This window comes from Bombina bombina, chromosome 5 (genome assembly GCF_027579735.1).
Source record: "Bombina bombina isolate aBomBom1 chromosome 5, aBomBom1.pri, whole genome shotgun sequence".
Lineage (NCBI taxonomy): Eukaryota > Metazoa > Chordata > Amphibia > Anura > Bombinatoridae > Bombina > Bombina bombina.
Window position 1 is genome coordinate 97,959,850 of NC_069503.1, and position 17,177 is coordinate 97,977,026.

Sequence of the window (17,177 nt, forward strand, 5' to 3'; positions counted from 1 at the left end):
TGCGACAGAACCTTTGTGTATCGGATACCTTTTAGCATTCCTGTCATAGTGACTAGTTACTAACTTGTCATTAAGGTTGCTAGCTCTCCTGTAAGTCACCAGTGGTCTATCTGTTAGCAATGGTCTCAATAATGTATCTTGGGTCAGAACATGCCAATGTGTTTTAAGAATGTTGGTAATCTTATCACTCTGAGGTGAATATGTCGTGATAAACCTGTCACATGTCATTCCCAGAGGTTTGCGTTTAAAATTGTTTCCTTCATTCAAAGATTTTAAACCTGAGTTTAAATTAAAGTGGGAAAGTGCTCTAACTGAGTGCTCATTAAAACTTATGGGATATTTAACTGAGTATGAACTAGATAAACTTACAGAGATAAATGCAGGTATCTCTATAATCTGTGATGAACTTAAGCAGTATGAAGTTAATGAGGAATTTCAGAAATCTTATAAAAAGATTAAGGGAGAAGTCGAGAAGTTTACACGTTTTATATCTGAGAAAAAAGAACGTAAAATCGACAGGGACCTTAAAGATTATTCCTCTGATACCATTTATGCATGGGGGATAAATATGAGTGCTAACTCTGATATAGACACATCTGACAGAGAAGGAGATAGTACTGATGTAGATGCATCTGATGGGGAATCTATACCGAGGTCTATACTCAAAAATAAAAATAAAAATAGAATTCAACCTCATAAAACTAATAACGCAAATGTCCCTTTAGGCGGAGAACTAGAAGGGGGCGCAAAAGCAAAACCAAGAACCAGGAGACAAGTGAAATTCACACAGAAATCCCTACATCACAAGAAGTAAATACCACTGAGCTCAATATTATCAATCTCTCAAATATAATTCTGACACCTGATCAAATATCTGTCCTGAAAAAAGGCCTATCATTTATACCCACACCACAATTCAATAAGTTTGAGGTGATTAAAGATATACATTTATTCATTCGCAAAATCCTTTTAAAAAAATATTTCAGCAATCCTGATCATGATCAGTTAAATGCTTCTGATCAGGCAGCCATTAGTGATCTAATTTCTCTACTTGAGGAATCTATTAGCAATGTTGAAACTGAAGATAACAATAGTTGGCGCCAGATTTTAAAAGCAAAATCGAAATTTGTTCTCCCTAATAACACATCGTTCAATGCATTAACTTTCCTTAACTTAGTGTGCCAGGATGTTCTCGAAATCCAAGGTCATATTGGAACACCTAACTATAATCTGAGTAAGGAAGAGAATTTAGCATTGAAACAATTATCTGAAATGAAAAATATTCAGATTAAATGTAGTGATAAGGGAGGTAACATAGTTATCTGGCCTGACAGTTTGTATCGTGAAGAGGCATTTCGCCAATTAAACAATCCATTAAATTACAAACCACTATTGTGTAACCCTATGGATATGTTTTTAAACAGTTACAACAAACTAATTAAATCAGCTTTCACTAATGGCATAATTGACCAAAAAGAGTATAACTTTCTTGAAGTGAAACTACCCAAAATAGCCACACTTTATTTACTGCCCAAGGTCCATAAAAACATGTTAAAACCACCCGGGAGACCTATAGTCTCTGGGATTGGATCTCTGACTGAGAAGGCAAGTAAATACATAGATGCAAGGCTGAGGTATATTGTGGAATCTCTTCCATCTTATACCAGGGACACCATGCACCTATTAAATAAAGTGAATGATTTGAAGCTTGATATGAATTCTTCGTTATTGGTTACTTGTGATGTTGAATCTCTATACACTAGCATTAAGACCCAGTGGGGATGCAGAGCGATTTCTTATTACTTATCCAAAAATACCAATATAAGTCAAGAGGTGAAAGAGTTTTTGCTCAATCTGTTGGAATTTGTTTTGACACACAACTTCTTTGTATTTGACGACAAGTTCTTTTTACAAGTGTGTGGCACGGCCATGGGCACGTCGTGTGCCCCTACATACGCGAATATATACCTGGGCTGGTGGGAGGAAACTGTGGTCTTCCATGAGGATCTTAAACATCTCACCCAATATGTATCCCACTGGTCCAGGTATATAGATGATATATTCTTCGTATGGGATGGCCCTGAACACCTATTGACCGAATTCATTAATAATCTCAATAATAATCCTTTTGGATTATACCTTACATCTACAGTAGAAAAGTCCAAGGTGGAATTTTTAGACCTCTATATTGAGAAGGTTGATAACTCCATTGTAACCAATGCGTATAGGAAACCTACATCTACCAACAATATCCTACATGCAAGTAGCTATCACCACCCTAACACTATTAGAGGGTTACCAATGGGGGAATATATCCGTCTAAGACGAAACTGTAGTACTATTGAGAAGTATAAAGAATCAGCTAGGGATCTGAGACAGAGATTGCTAGAACGAGGCTATTCCAGAAAGTTACTTGCAAAGGCATATAACAATGCAATGCTGAAGGATAGAAAGGAGTTACTAACTCCAAGATCACGAGAAAGTAATACCCCACTCAGGTTTATCACGACATATTCACCTCAGAGTGATAAGATTACCAACATTCTTAAAACACATTGGCATGTTCTGACCCAAGATACATTATTGAGACCATTGCTAACAGATAGACCACTGGTGACTTACAGGAGAGCTAGCAACCTTAATGACAAGTTAGTAACTAGTCACTATGACAGGAATGCTAAAAGGGATCCGATACACAAAGGTTCTGTCGCATGTGGACACTGTAAAGTGTGCCAACACATGGTCAAAAAAGAATATACAATGGATAGGTTTGGCAAAAAATGGGCAATAAAAGAACATATTAATTGTCAAAGCACTAATGTGATTTATTGCATATCCTGTAGCTGTGATTTACTCTACGTTGGCATGACTACACGATGCCTGGGCACACGTATGACTGAACATCTTAGCAATATTAGGAATGCCCAGAGAGATGTAGAAAAGACGAAACAAATCACGAGTGTAGCCAAACATTTTCTAATGTCTCATAAGGGGAACACCAATGTAATGAAATGTTGGGGACTGGAAAAACTAAAACCTGGGATAAGGGGTGGGGATACCGAACAAAGATTGTTAAAGATGGAAACCAAATGGATTTTCAATCTGAATACGGTTATACCCAATGGCATGAATGAATTTAACAATTATTGGGTGTATATTTAAATATTTGTGAGCATTTAAATATGATCTATTAAGTGAACATACATATATTGCCCACCTGGTACCTGTAACCTGGCACTAAGGAAGTTGATCACTGCCATATGGTATGTGGGTAAATAATTATTTGGTAAAACATATTTTAAGCAGATGGATGCTAACTTTTAGGCATCTTGGTGCAGTATTTTTACTGTCCCTTGATATATAAGTGGAATATACATTAATATTAATGAAGGCGTATAGTCTATATATTTGATATATACCATTTAAACAAGAGTGTGTGTATGAGTTCAGTGTAAACCACATTTTACGTGGATGCAACTGGCTAAATAAATATTATATCTATCAATAGATGGTTATGACAATATCTATACACCCTTCACAACTATCGAAATATTGATGCACAGTACCCTATGAATGGTCTCTACTGTTATCTGCACAGTATATCTACTTAGTGCATAAGGGTATTAATAATTCACTTAGCCAAGTGAGTATCGAAGTATGATTGTACAAGTAATCATAAGTATTAATCTTTAGTGCACAGCATTCTTTCGGTACGATACTATGTTACAATTAACAGCAAGAATTCTTTTTTGCTAATAAGCAAGTAACCCATCCATCGTGCTTAATATGTCAAATAGTACCTTACAGGGATTACCTAGTCTAGCGATTACAGCATTGCAATATATCACCACATTAGTAAGATGGATTGTATACTTTTCATATCAATGCTTACTATATATTATCTCTAATTCTAAGTGCAGGCAAATCATAGCTATGCTCGATATCACTCGATATTCCCCCAATCACTACACGAATTTAGATAGGCGTGAGCCGAACTATAAGCTGATTGGCTAACATGGGGGCGGAGGTCGCCGGAAGTGTACCGGATTGGTAGAGAGCATTTGGTCTATGAGTATTTAAGTCCTGCACCCCGAAGCCTCTGCTTATTCATTTTTCTAAGAAAGTGTAACATTGAGAAAGGCGAAAATAGAGCCGAAACGCGTTTGTTCCGCACTTTTTGACAACAGGTCGACCACTCACTCCAGCCACCTGACGCCGATGTTTCCAGTTCTCGGCCAGGAAACAGAGGAGTGTTTGGCGGCCATCATTATTTTTAAACTTTAGTTTAAGTAACGGTTGTGGGTAATTTAAAGGTTCCTAGGGATATTTATCCCAGTTGTTTTAAATAACATTAATAATAAAGTATGTATGATTTTATTATAAACTTCTTTGAGTGAGAGTGAGTGCTACAGTAACCCCTTAGCTGTCTATTCCTTGTAATTCCTTAAGTTATTTTATAAGGGGTAGCACCGGAATATAACTTATATTCTAGTCTCACCTAGCTCACAGTGTAGTGCCAGTTTTCTTTTTTTGTTCTAAAATTATCATATGAGCCATCCTAGGTTTAGCTTTCAACTAAAAATACCAAGAGAACAAAGAAAAATTGGTGTTAGAATAAAATATGAAAGTTGTTTGAAATGACATGCCCTATTTGAAACAAGAAGGTTTACTTTGGACTTGACTGTCCCTTTATATATTTTGGCAATAATGCCAAGCGGTGTTGACATTAGAATAAATTACACTCCCAGTGGGTTCTATAGAGATAAAGGTAATACAATTATGATTTCCCATTGTTCTCTCCAAGTATTGGTGATTGTTTTAAGAACAAATATAAAGTAAAGAAGCAAGTATATGTACACAATGTGATAAAGTAATGAGATCTGATTATATCTACAAGCTCAATCCATTTGATTAGGTTGTGGCTTCAAAATAGAAATTCAGCTATTTCAAATACACAAATAAACCTTAACAAAACAATATCATAGTTTACTGTCCCTTTAACTATTTGTGATGCTGCTTAAATGTATGTGTTTGTTAAGGCTTCCAGGGAGTTACGTTGCTCTTTTAGTCAGTGCAAGGGTTGCTGCACCTGCAATGTGTGGCGAGATGAGAATGGAGTAGCTTTTTTTTAATTCTGCGTGTGTAAGTCTTTACGCTGTATATTGGATACCAAATTGCACGGCTGTTATATGTTAATCTATGGGAGAAAAAAATACGGCCGACGGGTGAAATATATGTACGTAACTTGTATGCTACGCCGTATATGTAATACCAAAAGCGCGTAAAAACAGGCGGCGGAGGCTTTTGCGGGCAACGCCGCATATGTGATCGAGTCCCTAGAGGCCAAATAAGCATTTTTACTCTGACCACAAAGATCAGAGCTGTCCTTCTCTGCAGATTAACATTACTGAGCTCCCCATCAAAACAGAAACCCTATAGATGTGCATTCAAATAAATGTGTTATCCACCCTAATTTCACATAGATGATCCCAAAAAAGAGAAATACATAGAAAATCCACCTGTGAGAGCCCATGTGCATGATCTAGGGAATAATTAGATCCATACAATTGAGAAATCACTGGTCTGTACTCTTTAGTTTCCGTCATTGCCATAATAAATCTATAATATATTGTATATGTGTTCTGCTTGAGTTAACCCAGGTGTAGACCCTTCTGAGTAGTGTTAAAGGGACAGTATACACTAATTTTCATATAACTGCATGTAATAGACACTACTATAAAGAATACGATACACAGATACTGGTATAAAAATCCAGTATAAAACTGTTTTAAAACTTACTTAGAAGCTGTCAGTTTGGCTCTGTTAAAAAGGCAGTTGGAAAGCCCACTGCAAGTGGAAAATAAGACACTCCCCCCCCTCCCCCTTCTTTTACATATGAAAAGACCCTTTACACAAACAGGACCAAGCTGGATAAGGTAGCTGACGGTATTCACATAAAACTTTGGGGCTTGGTTAGGAGTCTGAAAATCAGAGCAATGTTATTTAAAAATAAGCAAAACTATAAATTTATTTAAAAAAAAAACTATGGGCTATATAAATAGATCATCTACAAAACATTTATGCAAAGAAAAAATGAGTGTATAATGTCCCTTTAAGTGTACCTGGAACACAAACATTTCATGATTTAGGTAGAACATACACTTTTATACAACTTTGCAGTTTACTTCTATTATCAAATTTCCTTATTCCCTTTATTCTCTTTGTATAATTTGTGAGCCAATGACAATCAGTCAGCTCAACACCTCCCCCCACTGGTATCTTGTACGCTGGGTATACAGTGCTTTGACACTGCTAACATCACCAGCTGTGGTAAACATGGAGAAGCATATACTTCAGGAGTTGGATAACTTACTTTTACAGCACTTTGCCCAATTTGAGGAGGACTCACTTAAATCTATGCAGTCGGTCACTAACGAGGATTCCTGTACCTAATTTACTGATGTGGCGCAGATGAGCGATACAGAGGTGGAAACTACTAGCCTACCTCCTAACCTACAGCTGCGAGGGTCTCTAATAGGGACAGACTCTGATGTTGCACTACAGACCTGCAGATGGGCGACACTAAAAGGTAGCGGTTCACCACATGCCGAGACCGGAGCTATTGCTGCAGCCTCTTACCAGACCTCCACGCAGCAGTCGGTTATAGTTCTGGAAGGACTGCAGACCGGCGATGCATATGAAACAATGATGCTTCGCTCTAGTTCGCTGCCTATGCCCCTTACCAACTTACCATTATATATTCAGCCTAAACCTCTCCTGTAAAATGTGGAGATGGCATCAATAGATCCCGGGGGACTTCCTTCAGATATACAGCTTATAAGTGAGAAGCGTCCTCTTATCTCTTTGCCTGCACTCTATACAGATGAGAGGGATACTATCTTACCTTTACCGCTGTCCTGGTACGGAGCGGCTAGATCCCCGAAACAGGTTATAGGGTTCATGCATCGCTGGGCCATCTCACATTACACGTAGCCAGCCTTGTTCAGCAGACAGTGTGAAGTCTTTATTTTGATTAGTGACAATCTCCTAACTAACGATAAAGTCTATGAGAGACATGATCCGGTTTGGCGGCTTGTGGTCAAGTCCTACAAAGAGATTAAGGCTAACATTTATTTGGTCTTTGTATTTTTGTACTTGCATTATGGCCATCGAACTCGGTTGCAGCCCATCAGAATAGTTGGAGTAGGCTAATCCTCATGTCTGTTCTTGATGAATAATATCTCTCCTTATATTCAGCCTAAAACTTTTTGTTGTTGTAAGGCTGTATCATATACTGGCTGAAATAATATATTATGTCTTTTTTATTGCTATTTGTATATCAGCAGTTTATGTTTGGTAATATCTGAGATCTTCTGTGTTCTTATGCTTTAATCCTATACAAAGCCTGTTTCTTCAACCGTGGCTTCCAAGTAATAAGTAGCCTCATATCCTGCTTAGATTTATTGATCCTACTTCTTGGGTTACTGAAGTACTAATAGTAGTGTGTTACAACATAGTCCCAAAAATAACTTTATATAGCACAGTAAACGCTACTGAGACGAGATTTGTCTATAAAGTTTAACAACGTAAGGTACAGTCGTGTAAATAGTGGAAAGGGCAACAACTTAAATGACTATTTTCATGTCCTGCTGCCTGCGTCCGGGGTGGTAGGATGACATATTGATTTATAAACTACTATGCCCTGTCCTGTTATCAATTGAAAATTAGGAGATTATTTAATGCTTAATACTCCCAGTTGTATACGGTAATCCCAGGCTAATATGGCATATATGAATACAAGTAGAATGTAACAGGTCAGAGTACTGGTCTGTAAACAAGCAGCACTCAAAGTAGCGCTGATCAGGGAGAGGAAGGTCTTTAGCAGCTGTTAAAAGACAAATAGATCAGAGGGTAGTACAGAACCCACCAATAGATGTAAGGGTTAAATATGTGTACAAGGGTATAACAGCGCTTAAAGATTCCTCATCTAAAACAAGAAATATATAAAATAGTAACTGTGTGGATAGGATTGAAGAAATAAATAATAAAACTTAATTATTCTTTCTTGTAGGATATCAGTGTCCTCCACTGATATAGCCTTAGTGCTGGCAGAGATTGCCAAATCCGGATTCCTCCTTGAGGTAATGTCAGTAAGGCACGGGAGGTAGGTGAGTGATGTCATTGTCTCACAGCCAAGAAAAGCATGCATGAGCAATATTCCTGAACAGTATATTGCTCATGCATGCTTTTCTTGGCTGCGAGACCATCTTGTCACTCGCCTACCTCCCGTGCCTTACTGACGTTACCTCAAGGAGGAATCTGGATTTGGCCATTTTTGCCAGCACTAAGGCTATAATCAGGGGAGGACACGGCCACTAGTACTGCACATAATAGCCACGGATTATATTTGCACAAGTCCCCCTCTTCAGGAAACAAAGCGATTGCTGCCTACTGAATACCCTGACCCAGACTTTAAGAGAGAATTGAAATGGCTGAAGAGGAGGTGGAAACAAAATTTAAAGCTACATACTCCAAGAGGTGGATGGCATACTTGAATATCCTGGGAGGAAAGTATTGGATGTAATTCTATTCATCACTACATACTCCAAGAGGTGGATAAGATCTGTAAGGCACCCCTTGCTACACTGGACCTACCTGTACCAGTATATGAGTACCCCTTTCAGTGCGGCAACTTACTTCATTAGATTGAGGTAAATTCTGGTAAGGGGATCTACATTACAAGAGAATACTTAAGAGAATATTTAAGTGGACACTTACTAATCTTGCATTATATTTTGCACTTGATATCCTACAAGACTGTATAATTACGTTTTATTATTTATTTCTTCAATCCTATCCACACAGTTACTATTTTATATGTTTCTTGTTTTAGATGAGGAATCTTTAAGCACTGTTATACCCTTGTACACATAATATGGCATATAGTTTTTATATTTCTTGTGACACATCAAAGTACTCTGTCCTTCGTATACCCATAGCCACCAACCAAGACATGTCAGCTGAACTTATCACACAATTATTATAGTTCTTACTACCTACACGCACTAACTCCTTTCTGATCCTATTAAACTAGAACTGATATTTTTTTTATGTAGGATAAATAAGTGGCGCAACTCTATCAGGCTTCACACTACATATGAAGCACTTAGGTTAATTTCTAATTTACCTAGTGCAAATTGATCCTAAGATAGCTTTCTCACTTATTACATAATTGTCCACTATCCTAGAGCTGTTCATCACTCCCCTCTGGTCACGCATGCAGATACACTTTATGTTTATCTGCATACAAAAATCCTCTACCTAGATACTTTACAATCTCCTGAAATACAAGTTAAAAATATCTTAACTCAACTTTATATAACCATAGTTTACTACCCCTTAATGTTGCTTATCTCTAGCTTAAAGAGGTCTATCATAACCTCCTTTGTTCTTGGGGACCTTTCACATTCTAATCAGAACATTTTATTCTATCATCTTGTTATCAGTATAACATAATAAAATAAAATGAGATCTCTCACTAGAGGCTCATGAGTAGTATCCTTTTTTCTAGCATACCCACCACTATTTTAAAATGCCTTATAAACTTTGGAGGTCCATAAGTGGCCTCACCAGATGATCGGAGGGTTTAGCATTTTATCGGCATACTATTTATATACAGTTCTTTTCAGACTTATAGCTTTTACTTTGAAACAGTGAAAATTGTTATATTTTATGTTTATAAGTATAGCGAGTAATGTGGAAATTTCTCAGTGCTGATGTAGTATTTGTTTTGATACCTTTATCACATTGCAATGATTTATATGATTCATATATTGTTTGTATGCCTCAAGATGCACCTCATTAAAAAAAATCCCATATCATATGGGGCTTCATTTAAATATAATAGTAATACAATAAAAAATAAAAAACATACAGTTAGCTGCAGAGCACAGCAATGCATATGTGTAGAATAAAATAGTCAGAAGAAATATAATTTATCATAGAAAGATTAGAAAAGGAAGATTAGATAATACTGTTAGTTAACAAACAATAAAAGGGTCAGTTATTAGTATTGATGTATTCAGCTTTGTATCTCATATGTATCTAATAACATGTTAATATTATACATCTGTGTGCAACTGAGTTCTGATAAAATAATTCCCATCAATAAAAACATAAAATAATGCTGTATCCTGAGATATTTTAGGACACAACAGAAAAATCTCTCACATTTAAATAAACCATTTGTTTCCTCCTTACTTATCGATATGATAATCACACCCTGAGGGGGATGCAGGGACTCTGTATTCATGTGACACCAGAGGGGACAATAGACATCTATATGAGAACAAAAGTCCAGGTGTGACCCTCTCATTGTCTCCCAACTGACAAGTTGTACTCATGTGAGTCACACAGAGAAAGGTGACACTCCCACATTAGTATAAATATCTGTGTAACACTCAGTGATATCACAGGAGGAACCAGAGACACTTCATTTTTACAGAGCTTCTGCTAAACGGTAATATGCAAAACCTGACATAAATCTTTATTAACAGCCTCACACTGTTGTGTTTTATATAATGATGAGAAAATATTGTTCTGTATTTTGTTCTTATTTCTATTAGCTGCACCTGTTAATCATCAGAACGTTTATCCCACTGATCTGTGACTGATTCTTGTTGGGACCATTGATATTCACAAATCTATATAGAGGGGGTCTTGTGATTTAATATAGTCATGCGTATGGTAGATAGTGAGATATGGATATATATAGGTAGCAGGAAGTCATGGCACACTATAGAAAACTGTATCATAAAGGTTCAGTGGAAAGTGCTGTCAATAAGTAATTATAAGAGGAGATTTCTATAGCTGTGCAATGAGAAAAAAAAGAGTCCTCTTGGACTGTTAAATAGAGCTAGACATAAGGAAGGGGGTATATGAGACAGCAATGACATTTAGATCTGCATCAATGTATAGCCTACATAGATAGACTTCTCACAGCTAGCAAGCATGGGCTACATTATGGCATCATATAGTAATGGGAAGCTGGGGGGATGTGAGTATGATCTAATATATGGCTTAATTGGACCTCTGACTATCTTAATATTGAGACGGACCTTGCTGGCTGCTAAATAAGGTGGAATTTAAACTATATGCAGATAAACTGAGGGGATCGGAGAGAGAGAAAAGAAGCGATTTAAGCACACCTATCCCCCTAGGTGGTCTCTCCATGAGAGTCTTGATCAGATCTAGTGGTCATCATTGATACCATATTGAGAGGGGAAGCTGAGAATGGTATATTGCTAAGTTATGCGCTCATAGTAGAACCGGACCGTATTAGCAGTGTATATTTTATGTACATTTGGCTTCAAAGATCTCAGTAACAAACATACATGATATACATAATATAAACTTATGAGGGTTTAATATATTTGGTAATTTATAGCAGAAGAAATGAGAAATATGAGGGCATACAACCTCCCAGGTGATCTCTCTGTTATTACTGCAGTCAGACCATGCGGTCATCACTAACACCATGTTAAGAGGGGTACGCTGAACATCATATATTACCCAGTCATAGACTTTTAACAAATATAAAATTAAGACCTACTCCAGACCACATCGGTAGTGCATATTCTATATACAGCAGGCAGCAAAAATTGTTAGGTTTCTCTGATCCATGTAGGAAAACATTTAATCCATAATAAGCAAAGATGATAGGCATGTGAGATACATAGGGGAACTTAATAGTCAGAAGTGGAATAATAAAGTCTCGTAATATGAAATACAAAAACATATTGTTGTCCATGGCTTTACATGACCATTTAGTTAATAGGTTAAGATCCTTAATGTTCTTACTTTTGCCTCCCAAACTGCTCTCAGCGTAGAAGGGAAGCATGTTAAATTAGGGCAGGGGGGGGGAATTCTCAGCCCATTCCAATGCAATAGTTTAGTACCTGGATAATTGGGAGAGTTTTTTTCTAGGAGCGAGGTGGCTTCGGGAGCTGGTTCAGCAAACTCGAACTTGAGGTAAGACAGTTGGGTCAGTTGGGAAAGATTATCTGAGTCCCGGAGTATACTCCTCATCATCATGTATTCACAGATAGCTGGCATTTGTTGTGAGACCCAGTAATTTGCAGCGTCTCTGCTAATCAATTCGGTGGCTTGGCCAAGGGTGATGAGGAAATGCAGCCATACGTCTGTGTTTGATGTATCCAAGAGAATAGCTGTGATCTCAGGGGTTGCTAACAGTGTGTGCTCCAAACTTGCTGCGGGAGATGATCCTTCCATGTCAGCAGAACCACAGCAAGTTTCTTTCATCTGAGGAAGATTTTCTCCCATGCTTGCGCAGCTCCTGTTTACTCCATCTGTTGGTTTGTTGATTTAAAGCTGGAATGTGGCAGTTTCAGGCGCAGATTCTTCCCTTGCTGTGATAGCCAGGCTGTTGGGGCTAAGCTGCATCGGTATATCCACTGTCTCCAAATGTAGAGTATCCTGGTTGCCAGTTTCCAGAGAGGAAGCTCTTTTCCCTGCTGTGGGGTAGTCCCCTCTCGCCGTATCTGTGTCTGTCGGGTCGGAGTCCAAGTAGTCGGTCTCTTGTAAGCCGGTTATTCATACCCTATCTGGCTTGTGGAGAGCAAGGGTAAAAGATCACCGCCATTATTTCATCCATTTTCTGGACATGCAACTGTAGTGTCGCTCGCAATTGCGTAAAAAAGAAAGCTTCCTCCATTTTCAGTTAGCATGTAGCGGATAGCGTAAACTTTAGCCTTAGTATGCTGCGAATATGTAGTCCTCTCAGCAATAGGGACAGTGCTAGTTTCTAAGGAAGGACTGCGCACTTAGGCACAGCTTGTTGTGGGGACAGTGTTGAGGCTTCTGTGATAGGGGAAGGCCTCAGAATGAATAGCCCAGTATTGAGGGCAATTAAGCAACGTCAAGATTCTAAACCCTATATTTCAAATCAGGCTGTCCACAGACCAGTTTCTCCAATAGTTTGAATAATATATATCCAGTTTTAGCTTCACAATATTAGTGATTTTTGGAGATAACTTAAGGAGTTGAAGCTCAGTGCAACCATTAAGATGGATGCCGCCCTGAAGTGCCCCCTATTACATTGCATTTTTATTATGCATCTGTGGTTTTGTAATTCTATATTTTATGGTCCTTTTAAATGGACTGAATTTGCCAAAATAACATCTTATTATATTATCACTCTATGTAAACACAATTTTTTTCTTAACTCTATCCAAGAAAACAATTGAAATTAACATTTTAGTGCCTATCTCTCCCACACTCCCTTGCAGTGTAAAACAACTCAGTATTGACCAAGAGAAGTTAAAGGACTGGGGGTGAAGCACATGACAAAATGTCTGACAGTGATAATCAGTAGGAAGTACAATACCAATACTGCAGTATCCAAATTAACATATTTAAACAAATTATTTTTAACATTTCTTTCAGGAGAAAATATTGTTTCATATAAATGATAGAGAACAAAGTTATAATATATTTGTAATGTTGTGATATGGCCCCACTTAAATAGATTTTCTACCATTATGTTGTATAGATCTGGGAAGATTAATATTTAAAGGGCAATTATAACACCCACAGAGATATCTGTACTAAATGTTTGTGCTGAATCAACATCACATATGTTTTAACCTAATCAGCTGATCTGTATCACATGAACTGTTATGTGCCTTTATTTATACCATACGTACAGTTAATCAGAACCATTATTTATTATTATCTGTCTAAACTATTTAATATACTTTTTACAGACACGGCCAGAGCACTGAGAGATATAAGGTATTGATGTAACTAGAGTGAATAAGGGAACCTTCTTCCTGAGCACAGACATTGGAGCCTGTTATCAGCATGAACTCATATGTGTTAGGTGAGTAAAATAGATATTATACTAATTACTAGGAAAATAAAATAGATCACTCATTAAACAAATATAAACTATTATATTTATATATGCATCTTTTAAGAACATTTGTGTCAGTGACCATTATAAAGAAGGAGCAACCTCTATTGGGCTGAGGAGTAGGGTAAAAAATACTACACCCCCCCTGTCTTTTTAGACAGATCATGCCCAACTACATAACCTCACCCCCAGACCTGGTTCATTACTCAGAACACCTGCAACTTCATCTTCCTCTGCCCTGACCTCGCTCATGGAACACCCATAACTACACTTATGCCTACCTTGTTCCCACAACTCCCCCAGTGTTCCCCACCCCAGAACCATCACTGATTTGTGTGTTTAATTTTACAGTGACTATTATTATTATTATTATTATTATTATTATTAAACTAATAAAGTATTTGGCTGTTGATATAAATCAAACAATCACACCCTCTCAAAACATCTCACACATCATTAGTCTGTGATGATTAAGGCATCATGTTCTCACCCAACTGGTTGAGCATGAGCCGGGCAGGGCTGTATTGGCAGTTGCTTGTGAAATGTTAAATGAGAATGGTGGATGCACCTCTCTTGCCCAGAATACAGATGTACTTGTTCCCTGGCTGAGAACATTATCCACACGCACCTTGTTTATTACGGCCCTATAACTTGTCATCAGTAATTTAGGTTACTATGATGTAGTAATGTCTACATTCTATGTCATCCTTTTTTAATTTGTGATTACAGGTAAATAAATTTAAAAATGCAAAAAAGGAAGACATTTTTTAGTATAAAAAAATGTTTTTTTTATTAAGATGGATTATATTATAAAGAATAAACATTCTTTTTTTTTCTTTTTTCCATTTATTTTTATGTAGACAAACACGTCAATATTTCATTTCTATCCTTCACTACAGGAAGCATCAGAATGATACCGAAAACTCCAAAAGTCTTAGACACTAATGACTATTCACAAACATTGGGGGTATTACAGCAGATATTTAAAGGAGATGGTGAATTGTCAGGAACTGGGCAGCAATCATTATGTACAGAGAGTAATTTAGTCATCAAACAGGAGGACACCGTTTATGCCTTATCTAGTGAAATTATTATCCCTGAGGATAAACCACACACATTTACTGAGTTTTCAAAACATATTAAAGAAGGGAAAAATCTGCAGTCTAGCCAAATAATTCATACAAAGGAGAAAGCATTCAAATATACAGAATGTGAGAAAATCTTTAGATCTAAGTCACATCTACGAGAACACCACAAAATTCACACAGGTGAGAAACCACACACATGTACAGAGTGTGGAATAAGTTTTACAGAAAAGAGTAATCTGAAAAAGCATGAAAGGATTCACACAGGGGAAAAGCCTTTCACATGTACAGAGTGTGAAAAAACATTTACAGAAAAGAGGAGTCTGAAAATTCATGAAAGGATTCACACAGGGGAAAAGCCTTTCACATGTACAGAGTGTGGAAAAAGTTTTACAAAAAAGAGTAGTCTGAAAACTCATGAAAGGATTCACACAGGAGAAAAGCCTTTCACATGTACAGAGTGTGGAAAAAGCTTTACAAAAAAGAGTCATCTGAAAACCCATGAAATGATTCACACAGGGGAAAAGCCTTTCACATGTACAGAGTGTGGGAAAAGTTTTATACAAATGAGTAATCTGAAAACTCATGAAAGGATTCACACAGGGGAAAAGCTTTTCACATGTACAGAGTGTGGAAAAACATTTACAGAAAAGAGGAGTCTGAAAATTCATGAAAGGATTCACACAGGGGAAAAGCCTTTCACATGTACAGAGTGTGGAAAAACATTTACAGAAAAGATGAGTCTGAAAATTCATGAAAGGATTCACACAGGAGAAAAGCCTTTCACATGTACAGAGTGTAGAAAAAGCTACACAAATAAGAGTCATCTGAAAACTCATGAAAAGATTCACACAGGGGAAAAGCCTTTCACATGTGCAGAGTGTGGAAAAAGTTTTACAGAAAAGAGTAGTCTGAAAACTCATGAAAGGATTCACACAGGGGAAAAGCCTTTCACATGTACAGAGTGTGGAAAAAGTTTTACAGAAAAGAGTAGTCTGAAAACTCATGAAAGGATTCACACAGGGGAAAAGCCTTTCACATGTACAGAGTGTGGAAAAAGTTTTACAAAAAAGAGTAATCTGAAAACTCATGAAAGGATTCACAAGGGAAGAAACCTTTAAAATGTTTATAAAATGTTTATAAAGTAGGGTTGCTACCTTTTGCACAGCCGATTATCTGACACTTTGCAAATGGGCGTGGTTAAGTATGTGGTTAGGGGTGTGGCTTCACACGACCTTAAAGGGACATTACAGCTAATTTTGGAATCCACATGTATGCATTTCAGTTTTGTGTAAAAGCATTTTTGCAGTATACATGTATTAGAAAAAATGCTTCTAATACAAGTTATAGTTGTTTCAAAAGTGTATTTAAGTATGCACCGTGCACCAGCATTTTAAACACAGCACTTGCTCAGAGAGCCTAAGGTGCTTTTACCATCTGGTAACAACTCAATTTGTTCATTGCTGACATGATACAAGACCCACTGGTGCTATGAGCAGCTGCAGTGTTTAAAATGCTGGTGCACTGAGAGTATCTAGTTATGCTTCACATGAGAAAAATATTATCACTAAAATAGTAATAACTTTTACTAGAAACATTTTTGCCAATGCATGTTTATTGCAAATATGTTTCTATCCAAAGATGTAATTCATATTGACCGGAGTGTCCCTTTAATAAAATATATATATTACCATTTTTTGGTCTGCCATTTAAGGTTTGAGTGTTATAATATTTAATTTAATACACACAGCAAAGATATGAGAGAGATATATACAGTTCGGTAGACAGACTAACAGAAAGGTATATACATAAACAGAGAGAGAGACATATATATATATATTATATACACATTGGTAGATACAGACATTTAAACAGATGGATAGAAAAGAGATAGGCATAAAGAGATAGACAGATATATAAATAGATACAGACTAGTATATAGTTGCTTAGATATAAACAGACCAATATAGACAGATAATAGAGAGCAAGACAAATAGAGATAAATAGATAAACAGACTGAAAGACAAATAGGTATATAGAAAGATGAGCAGGAAGAGACATATAAGGAAGATTTAAACTGAACTTGATGACAAAACATTTTATATTAACAAAGAAATGCAGTAAAAACATTATGTAAATGCTGAGACATTTTTATTTAG

At 36.9% G+C, this 17,177-nt stretch overlaps 1 protein-coding gene across 1 annotated transcript in view; it reads left to right on the top strand.

Moving 5' to 3' along the window:
* The window catches only part of LOC128659981 (gastrula zinc finger protein XlCGF26.1-like), a 193,887-nt gene that overhangs the window by 9,582 nt on the left and 167,128 nt on the right, over positions 1–17,177 (top strand). The window contains exons 3-4 of the mRNA XM_053713576.1: positions 13,785–13,900; positions 14,794–16,092. Of these exons, the coding sequence (XP_053569551.1) occupies positions 13,882–13,900; positions 14,794–16,092 (1,318 nt within the window). The 5' untranslated portion in view covers positions 13,785–13,881. The remainder of the gene's footprint in view (positions 1–13,784; positions 13,901–14,793; positions 16,093–17,177) is intronic.